The sequence below is a fragment of the Antedon bifida genome, chromosome 5, assembly GCF_963402885.1.
Source record: "Antedon bifida chromosome 5, ecAntBifi1.1, whole genome shotgun sequence".
Taxonomy (NCBI): domain Eukaryota; kingdom Metazoa; phylum Echinodermata; class Crinoidea; order Comatulida; family Antedonidae; genus Antedon; species Antedon bifida.
In genome coordinates, this window is record NC_136230.1 from 25415932 (window position 1) to 25434270 (window position 18339).

Genomic DNA, 18339 nt, shown 5'->3' on the forward strand with positions numbered 1-18339 from the left:
TATAGAGTAAAGTAATATGCAGTACAGTACCGTACTTAGTTCAGGAGAAGTTCCGTGTGATTGTTGAAACTATAGGGTGCGTGTGCTAACGACTTTGGTAGGAGAGCAAAACGAGTTTATATTATTTTATCTTTAATTATTTAATATTCTGTCAAAAAATTGCATTCGTTTTGGCTTTCACCATGGCGCTTACTTCCTTAGGGACTAGAGTTTAATTTTAAAAGAAAACTAATACAATTATGGAATCGTATAAGTATAAATCAGAAATCGTTTATAATCGCGTGCCACAAGTGTAAGTTTAGTTGTCATTTTGTATATTGGATCAAGGACATTGAGGTATTGTATAGGTTGCTTTTCCAAGTGAATGGCCAACAAACACCTTTAGTATTATTTTTAATAGGAAACCCGAATGAATGAAAAGGATGATTCAAATAATTTGGCTTTTGAGGAGGGTTGTTGTACTTTTATGTCTGTAACGGCTATAGCGTACCCTCACAGTACAGATTAATATATTATATGAGATTAATAACATGTTATTCAAAGTCAGTTGTGCTTGATTGTTCCCTGGATTAACTATGTAGACTGGGTAGGGTATATACGACATTTTACCCTTGCATAGACCACATCATTCATCAAACCAAACCCATTTAAACATTAAACGTTCATTTGTCATCCTGATTCTTTGTTTTAACCAACATAGATAAACGATAAGTTATGATATAGCATGTGGCTGTATGAAATTGAATAGTCCTAGATAGCAGTTTATTATTTCACACAGACGGCACCTACTTAACCCCATGCCCGACGTAAGCCACTGTTTAACTACACCTGCCACTACTCTCAGCCGCACTGGCTGCATATCTGACGGTATACGTCCGTTGACTCCTGGAGATCGGTGGCCCCGACCCTAACGCCTGTAAAGACGTTACGCGTCCTGTTGCGCACCATGTAACAGCTTGACGATAGTGTCTACAATTATCATTATAGGCCTTATACTACTTGATATAGATCTGATATACAGTAAAATCTTCACGTACTATTTATTTAATTGAAAAAAATGTACCTTCAATTAAGAAAGCAGATTGTCTTCACAATTATAATATGTAAGCTTACAACGCATTATTATTCTGTGTTCAAGCATTGAATATGATATACTGTATCAGATAATTAGGAGCGGTTCTTAATCAATCCAGGACGTTTAGAAGCAAAACAGTTTCATAATTAAATTGAATGAAAATTCTTATGATAGCGTCGTATTATTACGTCATGTCATTCGCGGCCGTTGTCCTTCTCTGGCGTAGACCTACTTTTTTATTTTTCGTTCTTTCTTGATAAATCAAAACAGAAGGCATTATCTTTAACTCAGCTTTAAACAATTAATTCATTATGCTTCTTTTTCATTTAATTAATCGCGGAAACGCGGTATTGTGACGTCATAGTGCTGTTTTATTCAAAGACACTTCTATATAAACAATGTTTTTTTTTCATTCAACCTTTAATACTACTCGAAATACTTCGATAAACCGTGATGAATACTGACAATAGCCCAACTGTCGAGGGTTGCTTGAGTTTTACCTCGAATTTAATTTGTTCGCATTGTTGACAATAACTCACCGACTAAATAAAAGGAAAGATTTACATACTTTACGAAAACACCCATCGTCTAAACTTGACTAGATATCGTTTGGTTTTGCTCTTTTCACAATATAAGTATAACAAAGTGAGCTTATGATTTTTAAGAGTCGATTGTGAACATGGGCGTGCTCTACTACCATTAAAGACGAGATATAGTGGAACATTCCAAAACGCAATGATCTGAGAAACAGTTATTTTTCATTTATTATACTAATTTTTTTCAATAAGTAGGCCTACCGTATAGGTCATATACAAAAGTACAAATGTCTGAACTAGGCAGCGCCAAGTGAACCTACACGACTGTAAAAATTGTGTTTAGAAATAAAAAATAGTATTTTGTATACCCATTCCACATATTTAGCCGTAAACATTTTAGATATGAAACATGTTGAAGTTCTAAACACATTCTAAACATGTAGTCTGTACCCAACTCAACACATCAGTGACGTTCTGATTGTTAAACATGTGGAGCAATATAAAGACACGTTTAGGTTTTAAACGTGTTTAATTTGAAATGTGTGGAGCTTTTTTCCGCCACAGTAAAATCGTATCGTGTAAACGAGTAGAGGAAAACAACATGTAGCTACAAACACGTTTAGGTTGTAAACACGCTAAACATGTAACTACGTGCTTAAAAGCAGTGTATATTCACTGTATGTGGCGATTATGCTCCGCATTAATATGCCTACTCGACTTACCTTATAGTGTTCGATGGCGTCAATTGCACGACTATACCCATCTTGGGAGTAAAGGCAGAGAGCCGACAGCAACTCAAAAACCTGTTTTTTAACGCTAACATTATCCGCATTCAAAGCTGTAAATACAAAATAACGGTGCATAAGTTTTCATAGTCAAGCAACTTTAAATCTACAGTATCTGGTCATATAACAGCAACAATAATCCCACATGTGATTCTGTAGACCTAATAGTGGTGATACCAGAATGTAATAATCGTGGTGATACTATTAAAGAGAAGTCGAAATAAATGGTTGGAAGACCGTCTTATAAATAATGATAGCTTTCAATAATTCAAACGTTATCAGATTTACTAAAATCAACTACATTGACAATAAGGGGTGGTGGGACAGTGGAGGAAACAAGATAGATAAATACAATTGTTTTTTTTTATTTCGTTTTTGCATGGAGTATTACCATACTCGTTCCTCGTGAGAAGCGCACATCGCGTGATATTACGCTTGCCTAACTCTGACGATTGTTTTATAAACGAACATAACTATATTCCCTTTGCAAATGAATGAAATTAAAATATAATAAACCCTATTGAAGTTTTATACGCCCGGAGTATACAGCTGTAGGCGAAATCTGTAATACAAAAAGAAAATATATATCTATAATCTATTGTATAATTGTCGGTATGTCGAGGTCATGGTTATAAACTGAGATGAGTGAATCACTAGTATAGCCGTACTGTATACAAAGCCACACGACGCCAACGTACTGTAGAATTTAACACAAAACTCTTACAATAATACTATTTATAATATTATTTATAATAAAATTAAATTATTCAGTAACCAGTATTCGAACTTAATCTCTTCAGGGCCGTATATCGATGCCTTACTTCCTTCCCCCTAGGCTTTACGGTAACCCTCAGGAAGTCGTCATGGGTTCAACTATGTTCAATGTGAGAGGGTTAAATAAGGGGATTTAGGCCACGGAAGAATACATTTTCACCACTGTTTATGATTTGTCTTAAGCTCTGTCTACACTATCAAACAAGTTTGAAAAAAAAAGTGTGATGTGCCCAAATAATGGTAGTAATATGCTGAAATATGGTAGTGATATGACATCATCATGTCCATTTATGGGCACATCACATTTTTTTTATCACATAAATATGATAGTGTAGACAGGTCTTTACCCAACCTGCATTTTCTATTCAGCGCCCAAAGCGCCTCCCCTCCCCATCCCTCCCATTCCCTCTGCAAAACTTCCATTAAAGAACCACAGTATGTCGCGTTAAGATTGGTTCCCACAATTCGGAGGAGAATCGTCGCGTTTGGCTGTGATTGGTCAAATTATTTGCGTTTTGCACGTACGTACTCTAACTTGCTTCTTCCTAATTGGGAACCATTTTACACAAACTAACTTGTTGGAATCAGAAACGTGTTAATGACCTATCTGTAACAGGTAGGCCTAATGCATGATTCGATATCGAGTGAAACTGGGAATAAGTGGAATAGAGTGGGGCTGGTGTGAAAGCTTTAGAAACAATAGCAAGTTCACACATTGCATGTTTCATATGTATTTTAATTGAATAAACAGGACTCCTTATATCAGTTCTTTTTTAAGACCGGCACGGGTGATATTCTTTAAAGATGGAAAATGCAATACATAGACATTTAGATTGGGTGTACTTCTGAAACCTATCGCAGTTTAATTTTTCATGTTTAAGTTCGGAGGTACATCAAAGTTATATCGGAGTTAACGATACGGAGTTAACTGGACAGACCAGCACTTACGTCGGTTGTAAAGGCCTAACGATCGGATATGATGCGGATCACCTTAAATGGTACAAATAACACCATTTAATAGTTATATAAAATTTGCCTAAAACCTTAAGAAACCAAAGTTCACCTTTGTTGTGTCTGGTACATGGTTTAATTTATTGAATTATATTACCCTTCAACAAAATTGCATGAATGCATGAATAGAGTTAAACCATTCTTCTGGTCTTTGTGCCCAGCGCAACAATGTACGCCTCTCGAACATTTTCAATAGTATCGCTTTTCATATGTTGTATCCGATCACTAAATGCATTTTACGCGTTTTATCACAGGTCTTAGCAGATAGAAAGAGTCGGTCGTGCCAGCTGGGCAGACGATTTCGCACATGGCTGACCGATGTGCTTGCAACGTTGCTCGCCGCTTTAAACTAGGCTCAAATTTTAAGGGTGAATTTGACAATGAGTTCACGACCAATTGAAGGATCAAAACGATTCATTTCAGGCTGATTGAAAGCAATGTGTGTGCAATTAGGAAACCATGTAAGTTATTGAATAAAAAAAGTTTTTAAAATAATATTAGTCGAACGATAATGAATTTGAAGTCAAGGAGTAGGCCTACTTGGTTTCTATAATAACAACGTGGTCTTTCATTTGTAGGCCCATCAGCATAAAATATAGCAATACAATCAGTGCAGGCAAATTGTAGCGGCAAATTACCGTCGTGATGTGGCCCTCAAAAACGTTGTGCACTAAAGGCTTTTTAGATTAATGACTGTTTACACAGTGCCTTCCATTTCAATGAGGCGATCAGATATTTCATACGTGGACATCGTGTTGATAGCTGTTGTAACGTTACCGTCTGAATGTAATTGAAACAAAATTGAATACCGTTACAGCTGTATACGAATAAATAATATTCTTCATGTGACACAACGTTCATAATTACACATCTAAAAATAGAAATGTACAAAGTCCAAAAGTGTAAAAAGGTCTGTACCTAGTAGCATTACCATGAGTCATTGGTTAAATATACATTAATGTTATTTTGCAGACGGGAACCATTAAGACCATTCGAGTTTAGCATGCCATACGATGTTTTACCTGTCAACATACAAATACACTGGATGGATATCGATTGAGAATATTTACTGATGTTTTCTTTGTTGTCCTTTCCGGACAATATCCACGCGCTTTTCGTACTTAAAGGTTGCCTCTGGGGTTCCATCCACCCGATTCTGCAGATGTCACTAGGTAGATTCTAACCGACTATCGCAAGTCATCTATAAACGAGTTTAGATATTAATACTCGTAATATATGTAATAGATTATATTTGCAAATGAGGTATTATGTATGTGTATTACATTTTCTTTTTCTAGTAATAGCAATGCACCAAGAACCAGAAGAGCTTGACGTATGTAAAACATACGGTATATTCACGTTTCTTATACCTTGGAGATAGAAACTACTAAAATTAATTAATCCATGTTTCCAAATGACTCGCGATAGTTAGTTAGAACCTATCTAGTGACAGCTGCAGAATCGGGTGTGTTGGTGGTTGTGATCTCGAGTATTCCTCGCGACCTAAACTCTTCTCCCAAAGAATTGTTGTAAATGCCCAAGTGACAGAGCAACAAATAATGCAATTGCAGTAAACATTGTTTATATCTATGAACGGTTTATAGTCTATAGGGGATACAACTGTATTAAATGTCTTAATGAATAATGGGGCTTACACGACAATCTAGAATTGACATCCATATTGGTCCCTTAAGAAAAGTCAACTGAAAACAAATGCTAGTGATTTTTTAACAACATTCTTGGGTCGACGATCTTTTAGAAAGACATCCACCAGAACGATATAATTAATGGGATTTTGGACTGCAGCCTGTGAAAGGAATGGGTTCGAGTCCTGTCTTTGCCATATTGCTTGTAGAAGAAAGATACTGTACTCTCTTCGGATGTCGTTGGTCCAAAATACATATTGCATATTGCACATATGCACGATAAAAAGCTTCGTACTAAAGTGTTGACAATTGTACGCGGTAAACAAGGTTGTTTATCATATTCTCGGTAATAATTAATACACTGAAATGATAACAATATTTGTCAGCAAAATATGGAATAGACGAGAATATGTTTGAATTTAAGATTAACCGGACGATGAATCAATGAATATACAGAGTTGGAGTGATAGCAGACACGAATTAAATATAGACCTGCCTACGCTGCAGCAGCACCAATATTGTAACATTCAACACCACCTTAAAAACAATCATAGGGCGTGATCTCAAGAGGAATATCCCACTTCACTACGAGAAGAACCCCATTGTAAAATATTAAGGGATGAATCATGAATTATCAACACGATAGCACGAAACACGAACCTCTGACTTCCATAGTCTTTAAGCTTGGTTCACACTAAGACGCAACGCAATGACGTAAACGCAACGCAAGCGTGTTGACTAATGACAAGCGACAGTTCGAATAATCCATCGCTTGTGATTGGTCAATTCACTTACGCTGCGTTACGTCCTTGTGTTGCGTCTCTAGTGGGAACCGAGCATTAGAGAGAGTGTACCATACCGCTTTATCTACAAGTGACACTCTGTACATGGATTTTCTGGTAACCAATGTATTTCTTTAATTTTATTTTTTATCTATTTCCATCGTGATTAATACTAAATATAATACAATGTTAAGCCGCTGCAATATTGTAATACCGGTATGTCGTTTACAATAATAATCCCAGTGGCGTTCCTTTGGAAACCACCACACCACAATTATGTCCAAGTATCTCAAGTCTATTGTTCGACAGAGGGTGAATTCCTGGATTGGTGTGACGCGTTACTGAATTCGTTACGAGAAACCGCAGAAGATATTGTTGTTGTCAATTAATAAATACTAACGATTTAAATCTATTGAAAAGAATACTATGAACAGAAACGTCATTTTAGTAATCGCTTGTTTTTCTATCACTTTTACCATATAAAGGCCAATTTACACAGAATATAGAATCCGTTTTATTCCTTATGACCATTTTTTACGCGGAGCGGACGGGCGTTTCCGCTCAGGATAGATACAGATTCTACGTGGGACAAGCTACGCGGTTTTCCGCTTACCGTTACCGCTCCTCTGTGTACATTGGTCTTTACCTCTGGTCTGTGTAACTTAGCCTTTATTGTGAAGATCTTTTTAAACTCTACTACAATAATTAACTGTATAAGATCTATTGTATTCGCTCTGCATAATGCAACTCATTTTTTTAAAATAAAAATATAAGATAATTAGAATAGTGGCCTATACACAGCAACTTTATCGTTTAATAGTACGGTAGGTTTTACTAGTCTAGGTTCTAGACTGAAATTAGTATAAAGATAAATATTTTAGCACATATGGCGTTCCATACGTATAATACATGAGTTCGTATTTTCAGAAAAAAAATCGAAACGCCGACTGAAAAAACCTACAGACTCGGGGCAAGTCTAGTAGGCTACTATAATAATATGAAATATGAGACTCTTGCGTGTATATGTTGATACTGCGCGTCTCATTCACGTATATTATTATCTTTCATATCACAAATCGCATAGGCCATACTATAGAAGTTGAGATGAGTTACCGAGTACGTAGGGCAAATTCATATTATCTTATGCATTTGGTAAATTATTTCATAGGCCTATTAATAATATGAGTAGCTTTTAACTCTTATTTTTTCCCTAAAGCCTTGTCTGTGATGATGATGATGTCATATCACTACCGTATTTGGGCACATCACACTTTTTTTTGTAAAACTAGTTTGATAGTGTAGACAGAGCTTAAAGAGAATAATACTGTTATTGTTTATGTGATAGAAATCCACAGTTTAAGATGACATCTCACACTATAGGATTCCAGTACAGGTATTGTCTTCTCACGCATGTGTACATTGGGCCAATTGTGTCCACTGTGATTTGGCGCCATGGAGGTTTCACAGACGAATGCACATGCGCATACATTGTATTCATATTTACTCAATTTTACCCAAGTCCTTTCATTCGCATAAAAACAAAAGTAAACCAGTAATACTGTTTCTTTTTGTTTCATATACGAATTTAAAACTCAGAGAAAGGTGAATTCCCTTTTACTTGTATTACAAGATTCAAAACATTCATTTATCCTACCATCAAAAGGAAATTACATTGTTTGCACGGCACACAATACACATGATAAAAATGAAGCATGTAATGTACTGTGTTTACTCTATTCAATTAGCACATGTTTGTTTTCTGCCAGTTTTTGTCTTCAATAAGAATTTCTTCTTTCATTAATTAAAATTAGTAAATGACGGTGGTGTCTTTTCAGGAAAGTAGGCCTACAGTATATGACATAATCACAGACAAATGGACTTTTCAGGAACCTTCCTGGATTACGAGCTATTCCCAGCTTACAACAATTAGGCTACTTTAAATTGTTCTGCAAATGGTAGGGCCCAGTACACTTTGGCCACTGAAATAGGACTTTACAGTACAGACTCAATCATTGCGGCCGGTACTTATTTTCTTTCATTTTTTCCATTTAACGTGCCCAGACGAAGACTGTATGTTAGACACACAAGAATTACTGATTTGATTTCGGCGTAGATATAATAATCTTAAGAGCATTTTATGATCAGAAGATTCGAGGGAAACATTTCCATAGACTGTATTGTCTAAATGTGCTGATCCTCGCGTGGCACACGAATACTACACGCATGGTGACGTCTTCAGTACTGTGTGGTCTGTCCACACGTATAGACCACAGCTGGTGGGACACGCGGGGGAATTACTGCGATTTGACGGGATATAATGATATTAACTTGAGCATTCGTGTGATCAAAAGAATAAACGTCTTTGTTGTATTGTTTATTCAGGGTTCAGATTAACAAATGAAGGCTTTTAACGCATTGTCAGTGGAAGTACACGAGAATGTAGGCTGAACTTTACGGACCGCTTAAATTATTAGGGATCGAAAGCAGAAGCCTGCGTGATATCATCAGCGACGTGTTTGATGTTTACAATACAATTTTACAGTGAATCGCAAACAGTGTCGTATATTGTGTTTATTTAAACAATTTAAATGGATTATAAAAGACCTTTTATTATATCTTTGCACTAACTCGATGTGTTTAAGACGGTTAATTATGTATTTGAATGAATGAATAAATGAGTAAATGACACTAGCGGGGTCTTGGGAAATAACAGGGAAACACTGTGGTAAATGTGGTAAATAGCAATGTATTTGATAGATAGAGCGTGACTGTAACTGCATTTGTAGATTTTTAAATAAATTATGTATCTGTTACCGGGAAATTTTGACAGGGAAATGAAATACGTGAACAATATACATTTATTTTACTGACTATCAAAAGGCAATTATTTGTCTGCCCACACACAAGATAAACTTAGTTTGATAGGAATATTAGCCTTAAACAAAAATAATCTCACCTCCAGTAAAGTTAAAGGTAGGCCCATGCGTATCTGACAGTGTTATCCATATGTCTATGGGCCTATAATCGGATCGATCGATAGCCTAAAATATCTTTGTACCATCTCTCGCGTGCGTTTCGTTACCGTATAGCATGCCATGGTAGGCCTAATATTGTAATCTACTGCGCCAGTATTTTTTACATTTTCAATTCATGCATTAGTTTGGCTGTTTCAATATGAGTTTGTGCATTACATCACAATTTGACGGTTACAACTAAGATGGAAGTAAAAATAATGTGGCATAATGTGCGTATGACTAATGTGCGTACAGGAAAATTGTATTACGTACATAAGACGTGTGTGTGTGTCCAATGTCCACATTGTTGATTTTACGTTACAAATATTGTTTGGTTATTATTGTTATCAATGTCATATTGCCATATCATGCATGATTAGCTATCTCTAAGGCAGCTGTTAAGAAAAGATATCGGTATAGATGGGTGTAGGACCTTCATTTTGCCGTAGTGTTTGTGTTGAAACACGGAAGCAAACACTGAAGGGCCTACCAATGTCACTAACAATACGAATACTGGATATTAAAATCCGAAATTAAACATTGTCGTTGCGATGACAAATCTTTGTATAACAACCACGACGTTACTCCATACACGACAAAACCTAAGTTATATCCCTTACCACTGTGGACAGCAATTCTGCTTCTAAGATACGGAGATCTATTCTGTAGGACGAAATATATTGGTCGGCAGATAGAATTAAATCATGAAGTGGCGTGGCATAGCCGGCAATATCGACATAAAACGCACCAGGGCTGAAGACCGTGCTCTGGCGCTCGGTAAATGCGCACGTGCTCAGTTGGCTCAGCAGCTCTACACGTAAAAAGTGGCGCGTGTCAAAGTAGGAGGAATACTACTACTGTAGGCCTGCAGCTGGTCTCACTGGTAATTTCGTGTGTTAATGAAAACATTCTAAAACAGTATACACAGCGCAATCAGTAGTTACGCAGGACCCCTATAATTGGTCCCTAGAAATGTAATCGTCCCAAACTTACCTGTTGCTAGCTTGCGTGTGTACTCCGGATCTTCAATAATATACTCCAATCCTGTTTCTGAGTTCATAACGGCTTTTATACAGGCAACTATTTCCAACTGTGCAAACAAGTTAGCAAAATCTACTCGATTTTCTTGACTAACCCTTTTTTGTGTCAAATATAATAATTCCAATCCGCCTAGCTCCAAGAAACGTAACATCCATTGCTTGCTACATTCATTTGTCAGTCTGTGTCTCAGTGAAGTGTACTTATGAATAGAAGGGCCGTCACGGATCAGTCGAATACAAGTTTCTGGATCACTGGAGTCCTGCAAGGTGGCAGCAGTGTTCGGATTTGAGGGATCGTTTTTAACTTTCTGTAGCAGCCTCCGCCAATTCTTACGCGCGGCAACTGACGTATGTCGCTGCTGTATGCATTCGTCACTGACGTCTGATTTTGAACTTTTGAGAAGCAGGGATTCCATTAATCCTCACAATTGTACGTAATTAATCTAATTCAAAAAGAATAAAAGAATCAATTGTATTTTGTTAATTAGGTAGCTACGTCCTCAACCTTACATTGCTAATTTAGGATACTTTTATTGTCCATATACGGATGATCAAGGATTTAAATGAAAGCAAACTAAAGCTGTTTAAGGACATTATTTGAACATTTTGTCTTTAATTGGTAGTCATGTAGGCTGGAACTGCAAATGCAGGTGAAATTCTATCAGTATAAAACTAAAAATGGAAGTTTATGTCAACATTTGTACTTCATTTATTTTAAATATACTAATAAGTAAACATTCGAATTTGTGAAAGGAAAGTACTGAGCTGTTTAAAAAGACATTATTTGAAAATTTCTCTTTAATCTGTAGCCTCAATAATTGCAGAAATAAGAAATGTGGGTGAAATTCTATCATCACAGCGAAAAATGGTATATTATACCATTTTTGCTGTGATGATGATTATTATCACTGTGTGATGTGACTATTTATTAAATAATTATTTATATAATAAAATATTATTATTTGTGAACATTATTTATGGGATGCCTATTTTATATACGGTATCGTATAAGGTTATTTAAAAAGGAAAAAGCACATTCAATATGATGATTAAAACCTTTAATTCTTTTATTCACCTTTGTTAAATTATTGTGAAGTAGGGTAGGTAACAGTCTAGAACTGTAGCCTACGAACTCTGAAGTGCTTATGGAGATTCAAGATTCAAGAGATTTTATTGGTCTACTTAAAATGGAAATTCATTTTGCCTAGCAATAGGCCTTAATTAAGACAATAAGGAGACAATAACAAATTTAACAAAACGCTATATGGGCCAATGTTACAATACGGTTAATATTATTTGATGTTAAAATGATTAAAAATGCTTAAATTTCAAAACAAAAATTACAGTATATACAATTATCATCATCTCTTTGGTTTTGCTAATATTACGATTTGAGTTAATGTCAATTTCTTTTCAATTCAATATCTTTCAACTTCGTATACCCCCATGGACAGAAAGAGTAACGACATTTTTTTTCAGCTTACATTGGTTGGTGTTGAGGACCCTTTCTTATCAATACAATCAAATATGCTTCTGGCTGATACATGTCAAGTTATACAGTATTACAATCGCTATTGAATTCGAATAATTCAATTTATAAAGAAAGGTGTTCACAATAAAAACATTGATACATGGTTATAATAGTATTGGTTCAAGGCTTCCAGTCCAATCACACATTTCATTAAGAACTTTCTTCCTGTCCCTCGGGCAATTTCACAGCTTTACGCAACTATCACAAAACTTGATACAACACGTATTGACGATGGAGGTAAACATATAACAAGCTTATGATATCAATTGTTACACACAACAACGCGGTGGGTCAAGTACAAAGTTACGCGTACTAAACACGTATCCTATAGGAATTTCTTGATGCTCAGCGTGCAATTTTACGTGGGATATCATTTTTAGCACGCGCATTTTGCAATTAAGAATATTTGCCAACGGTGCTAATATTATCACGGTAGAAGTGGTTGATATCTAACGAAAAATGATATTATTTTAATATTATACACCTGTGGACCAAGTGAATAGCTTACTTTGAGAAAAAAGACGTGTAAAAATGTTGAGGGCGTCGTTTAAATGTGAAAGTTATAGGACAGTCTGACGTAGGCCTACATTTGATTTATCTTGTCCCGAACAATTATTATTAAAGTTTATTAATTTTATTTTAAGCATTTTGCGAAATACAGGCGATCGAACCCCTCCTTTGACACCCACTGTAAAAGAGGACTCTTTCCAGTGAAAGCAATGAGGGGAAATGATTTAATACAGCCCGGTTTTAAAAACTCTCCTAATAAGGGGACACATTGTTTGATTGGCTCCCCCTAATAGCTAGTGTTGATACTGATGCCTAACTAATGATAATTAGCGTGTATATTGACCATATTACAAAGCAACATTATATAATTCACTTCAATTATAAACTGGTAGTCTAAATTTAACAAATTTCTCTCTTAAATTAACTTTAAAGCCTGTGTTTGTCTCGACGTCTGCGAGTAAATTCAACTAATTGGCAAAGATGTTTGTTTTTTTACATAAACCATTTTGATGATATTTTACCTACGATTGCACGAGCGGACCTCGGACTTGAGATAAGTGTAGCTTAAACTAAGTAGGCAATAATAATGATGATGATAATGATAATGGTGGTGGTGGTGATAATGATGATGATGATGAGGATTACAATGACACTGATAGATTGCTTTTTCCAGTGAAATTCTAGGGTTCAATCCTCATGTTATGTTTTAAAATGGTCCTCCTATGTCACATAGATTAAATTTGACATTTTTTAATGATTTGATAATCATTCATCAACTCTCAATGTTATTCTGACTTTTAGCAAGCATACAACTCGAACTAGAGCACGTCCAATTGAACTGTTCCAATAGCATGATACAATCGAACATGATATGAATACCTTGCATGGCCTAAGTTAATGAGTTCTCACCAATATTACGTTTCCGAATCGTAATGACTCCTCCGTCAATGTCCTCGCCAAAGAAACATGATAGTCTTGCAATGTAGTAATGAACTTCTTCATTTCCATAGTATAAATCTCTTGATTTTAAAGATCTTCCATTAAAAAAAAATATTTTTTCTCTTATTGTATAAACGGACTATTGGACTAACTTATATGCCCATGTAGAAACTAAACCATGATTTGTATATATACATTACATAATAATGATTAAGCATTATAGGATTTTCTTTTTTTGCCTGTAGGCCTATGCTTTTTAATCTTTTGATGATGTTTCGCTATCGTGTTTTTTGATGTTTTTTCTTATGCTTTTTTTATGTTTTTAATCTTAAGAGCTTTGCCTGTAAACAAACAACAAGTTTTAAATATTGTTATATATTTGACAATAAATGCTGTACAAGCAGCGCATTCATTCATTCAGACATTAGTGTATACATTGTGAGTGACGTGTTATCAACACGATGATTGGAGGATTAGTTTAGACACATTCTCATTCTATCGTAGTTAAGTATAGGCAGAACCGGCCGGGAAGTGAAAGTTCCATCCGCATATAGGCCTATAGAACCAAAGGTGACCATTCTGTTTTAGAGGTATGCTGTCTGTCTACCATAAATTGTATACATTCTTAATTTTTTAAATTTTTATTTTAGATTTGTTTACTTAATATGAGTTAAAATGGATCATGGATGGATAATCAACTTCGTCCCGATTTTGTCGTGAGTGACGCATCGTCCGCATCGTACCGTAGGCTTACTTAGCTAATCAATTAATAAACAAACTAATTTAAGAATTATTCCGACCACCGAACATAAGTCCTTATATTGAACGTGGAATTAAGAATTTCTACTTGCCTATTTCCTTTTTCAGCTGTTTTTAAGAACAAAGACTATCTCAATTAAGTGTAATTTATATTCTGTAGTCTTATAGACACGTACATCTCATCCTATAGGCCCGCAATGTTTACTCTACTAAGATCATGATGTAATCAATGTGCAAAAAAAAAAGCCTACACTCGGCGAACATATGTCGATGTAATTCAATGGTTCGGAATTGACGAGAAAGATCTGCAGGCCTTTTACGTGATTTACAATTAATTGTTTATTAAGAAGGTTTCGTATACAGGTAGCCTAATGTTACTAATGTTTATACCAATCCATACAACATTCAATTAGGCCTTCTTCAATAATGTCCTTTGTTCCTATACGATATCTGCGTGTCATTGTTAGTACGAGAAAAAAATGGAGAAAACATAGACATAATATAAATATCGGCATAGGCATTCGCACGCACGTTTGGTCCCATACGCTCTGGGTCTGTTTGGTCATCAATCGCGTCATTCATCGAGTCATGCCCTTGAGCTTAAAGATATACCATATTGTCCTCAGACATACAAACGATAAGGGTGAATAAAATCAAACTTTGAGTGGGCGATTTTGTAGTTTTAATCATAGGCCCAAAGTTATTCACATTCACATTTGCGGAAAAACCAACAAAAATAATGGCATCGCTTATAAAAACAAATAACAAAATAAACAAGATTCAAGATTCAAGAAATTTTATTTGTCCATAAAAATGGAAATTCACTTTGCTTGGTAGATTAAAAACAACAATATTGCAACAATTTAAAACGTGCAGTATTATAACAGATTAAAAATACAAGATACTAAACGGATACTAGGCCTATATTAGGAATTAACTATTCTTTTACTGATTCTCAGTGCATTTCGTTTGCTTAAAGACAGTGAAATGATATATCTCTAATATAAGTCTCTTTTGTGGTCCGGTATAGAGACATTGCAATTAATATAACATACTCTAAAAAAACACGACAAAAATGATTTGTTACAAACCAGTGAAAATAATCAATAGAGTTTAGGCATACAAATACAAAAAGAAAACCAAAATACACCGTGGTCTAAACAAATACGGATGCTTATACAACCTGAAAAAAGTTGGTAAATAACGATTGTATTATTCCAGTGTAGTTACTTACTATTTTATAAGTTATAAATCCATGAACAAACTTATATAATGTTAACATCACAGTATCTCCCTTGATGTTTCCTAGAATCTAATCATTATATAACAATGTAATATACTATGAAATGCACGTCATACATACCTCTAAAAAAAGAAAGCTATAGACCCCTCACTAAACTGACTATTCCTGAGTCTTCAACACAATAATTGTTAGGCCTATATCTCTCATACTAGATCGGCTGATAAAACAACCACGGAAGCGCATGCGTGTATATCTTCATTAATATTAGGTCCATGCCAATTAATCTTGATTACTAAGTCTGCTAGTTATTTGTAGAGACCTGGGGTGGGCTGGCGACTTTTGATGGGGATCATCTTAGCCAATCATAACCTACGTTGAGTTGTAGATTAAGGAGCTACCCTATGAATAATTTGAACCGTATCTTGTTATTGTGATTAAGGGTGTAAAAATGCATAACCATAATTACTTGTAATTTAAAGGATACCCCATGGAATATAGACTAATATAAATGCAATTATTGTAATATTTATTCGAGGTCAGGGTATAAAAAATTAAAACATCATTACCATAATATAATATTTTTGAATAATTGGGCATATTGCCTCGGGAAAATCGACGTAAAAATAAAATGATGAATAGAAATGAAAATGGTTTATTCTTATACATCATATCCTATTTTTGTTTTTAATAAATGTTGTGTATTTTTTAGTTTGAAATCAATAAGCAAAGTTTAGGCCTATCATAATGTTGTCATAAATGCTTACACCTAATTATGATAGCCTACTATACTTAAGATGTTCGCGCGCATATTTTGTACGTACAATAATGTGCCTTTGCGGGGTAACTTATCTCCTATAAAACCATATACCTGGCTGCAGTCGCGTGCACAAATTTGAGTTAGTGTTTATTAACCAACCGACAGACCGACCGACATAGTGAGCTGGAGAGTCGCGTGCAAACAGACGGGAGGCTCAAAAGTTCCCCAATGACGACGGCTGGCTCTTACAGGTAGAGCTTAGAAACTCTCCCCACCCCATGAATAAATTAATAAATAATAGAACAATAAAACCCAACAGAACAACCCAACAAAGTGTCCAAAAATGGGTCACTTTGTTGTTAGCCTATTTGCTTTCGTTTCGGTTGACAACAGGAAAGTTTCTCAAAAAGGAGAAGTTCCACGTCTGTATAATAATATTTTCAATTTGTAATGTTTTTTCCAAAAGGTTTCTACTTTCAATAGAATGACAAACATTGCATTGGTCGTATATACCAGGGATCAAGCAATAATATCAATATTGTCCTGTCTGTACTACTCTAAACATTTTTCAACAGAGAAAGAAATCGATATATAAACATCAACACTATTGCCAAAATACAGGTGTTAAAATGGTGTTCACTTTCTAACGTCCTCGTTAATTAAAACAAATCTAATATTCATTAATTGATTAACAGATTCGTTTGTTTCCGGTAGGACTTCATTTAAAGGCAATTTATCAATCAAAATAAAGCTGTCTAAAGCTGGCACGCACCGATGAATCACAGCATATGCCGCCCGCCGGCAGTATTCGCGTCTTGTCTAATAATGGACGTCTAGGCCTAACTATAATTATTAATAACGCCTTAAAAATATAGATCCATCCGATTTATATTGTATCAACAACTGAATAGAAACAATAAAGATTTACTAGATGTCATGTCAATCTTGTTTAAGGTGTGAAAGCTGCCATGTTACCGTGTGAACAACACTTATTAATCTATAACAATTTTATTGATTTTCACGGACACAAAAAACAAGTCAATTTCACTGAAACCGTTAAGGGGAAACTTTAGCTGTGATAATGATGACAGGATGATGAATTATGAATTGAACAACTTTATAGGCTAAATTAACTTAATTAAGTTTATTTATTTATTCTTCCAGGGAAGAATGAAGTTATGATCATACTAATTTGAATCGTCAATCATTGCCTCTATCAATTTTGGCAGACCGATTCGGCAAAAATATTGGGATCGAATTCTATACTTTTAAAACATGGAGCTCAAAAATTGTATCACCGACCAAGGAGTGAACCCCTCCCCGTTCCCAAACCAGAGCATGCCCCTCCCCTTTAACAAATACCTATCCTCCATTGGTTTCTGTACTTTAATTGTCATCGGCTTTGATACAGAATGAGTTTATGGTGCCTTAGAATTCCGTGTACCTATCGTACAATATTAGCAATTAGGCGGTCCATAGAAGTTAAAGAATCAATAATAAGTTATTACTTTTCGATGTTGGTGGTCATAGTCAGCAATTAGTAACGGAATAATATAGCATTACACGTACATAATCATCACAGACGGCAAACCGAATGAACTTATTATTGCAGGACACCGTACGCTGCTCGTTATTGGGCCTGCGCTTGATCATGTCTTTAATACTATGATTCATTATTGTTTAACGAAGTAAGCATTTTAGTCGTGGCTTTAATTTGTATCTTAATCGAATTTGAGATTGCTTCAATATATCATTGTTAAGTGGTTTAATGTTTGTCTTTTTGTATCATATGGGCCTTTTTATTTTGGAGGGAATGGTATGGATAGACCAGGGAGTTGTTATTATTATATAATAACAACTCCCTGGATAGACGGACCTGGCTAACAATATACATTACACGACCAAATTAAAAGAACAAAACAAGAACAAATGCTGAA

At 35.2% G+C, this 18339-nt stretch overlaps 1 protein-coding gene across 1 annotated transcript in view; it reads right to left on the bottom strand.

The window, feature by feature from the left end:
• The window catches only part of LOC144843547 (uncharacterized), a 40720-nt gene extending 29824 nt beyond the window's left edge, over positions 1–10896 (bottom strand). Inside the window, exons 1-2 of the mRNA XM_078700364.1 lie at positions 10617–10896; positions 2334–2449 (exon numbers count right to left, since the gene is read on the bottom strand). Of these exons, the coding sequence (XP_078556490.1) occupies positions 2334–2449; positions 10617–10815 (315 nt within the window). The 5' untranslated portion in view covers positions 10816–10896. The remainder of the gene's footprint in view (positions 1–2333; positions 2450–10616) is intronic.
• Between the last annotated feature and the right edge of the window lie 7443 nt (positions 10897–18339).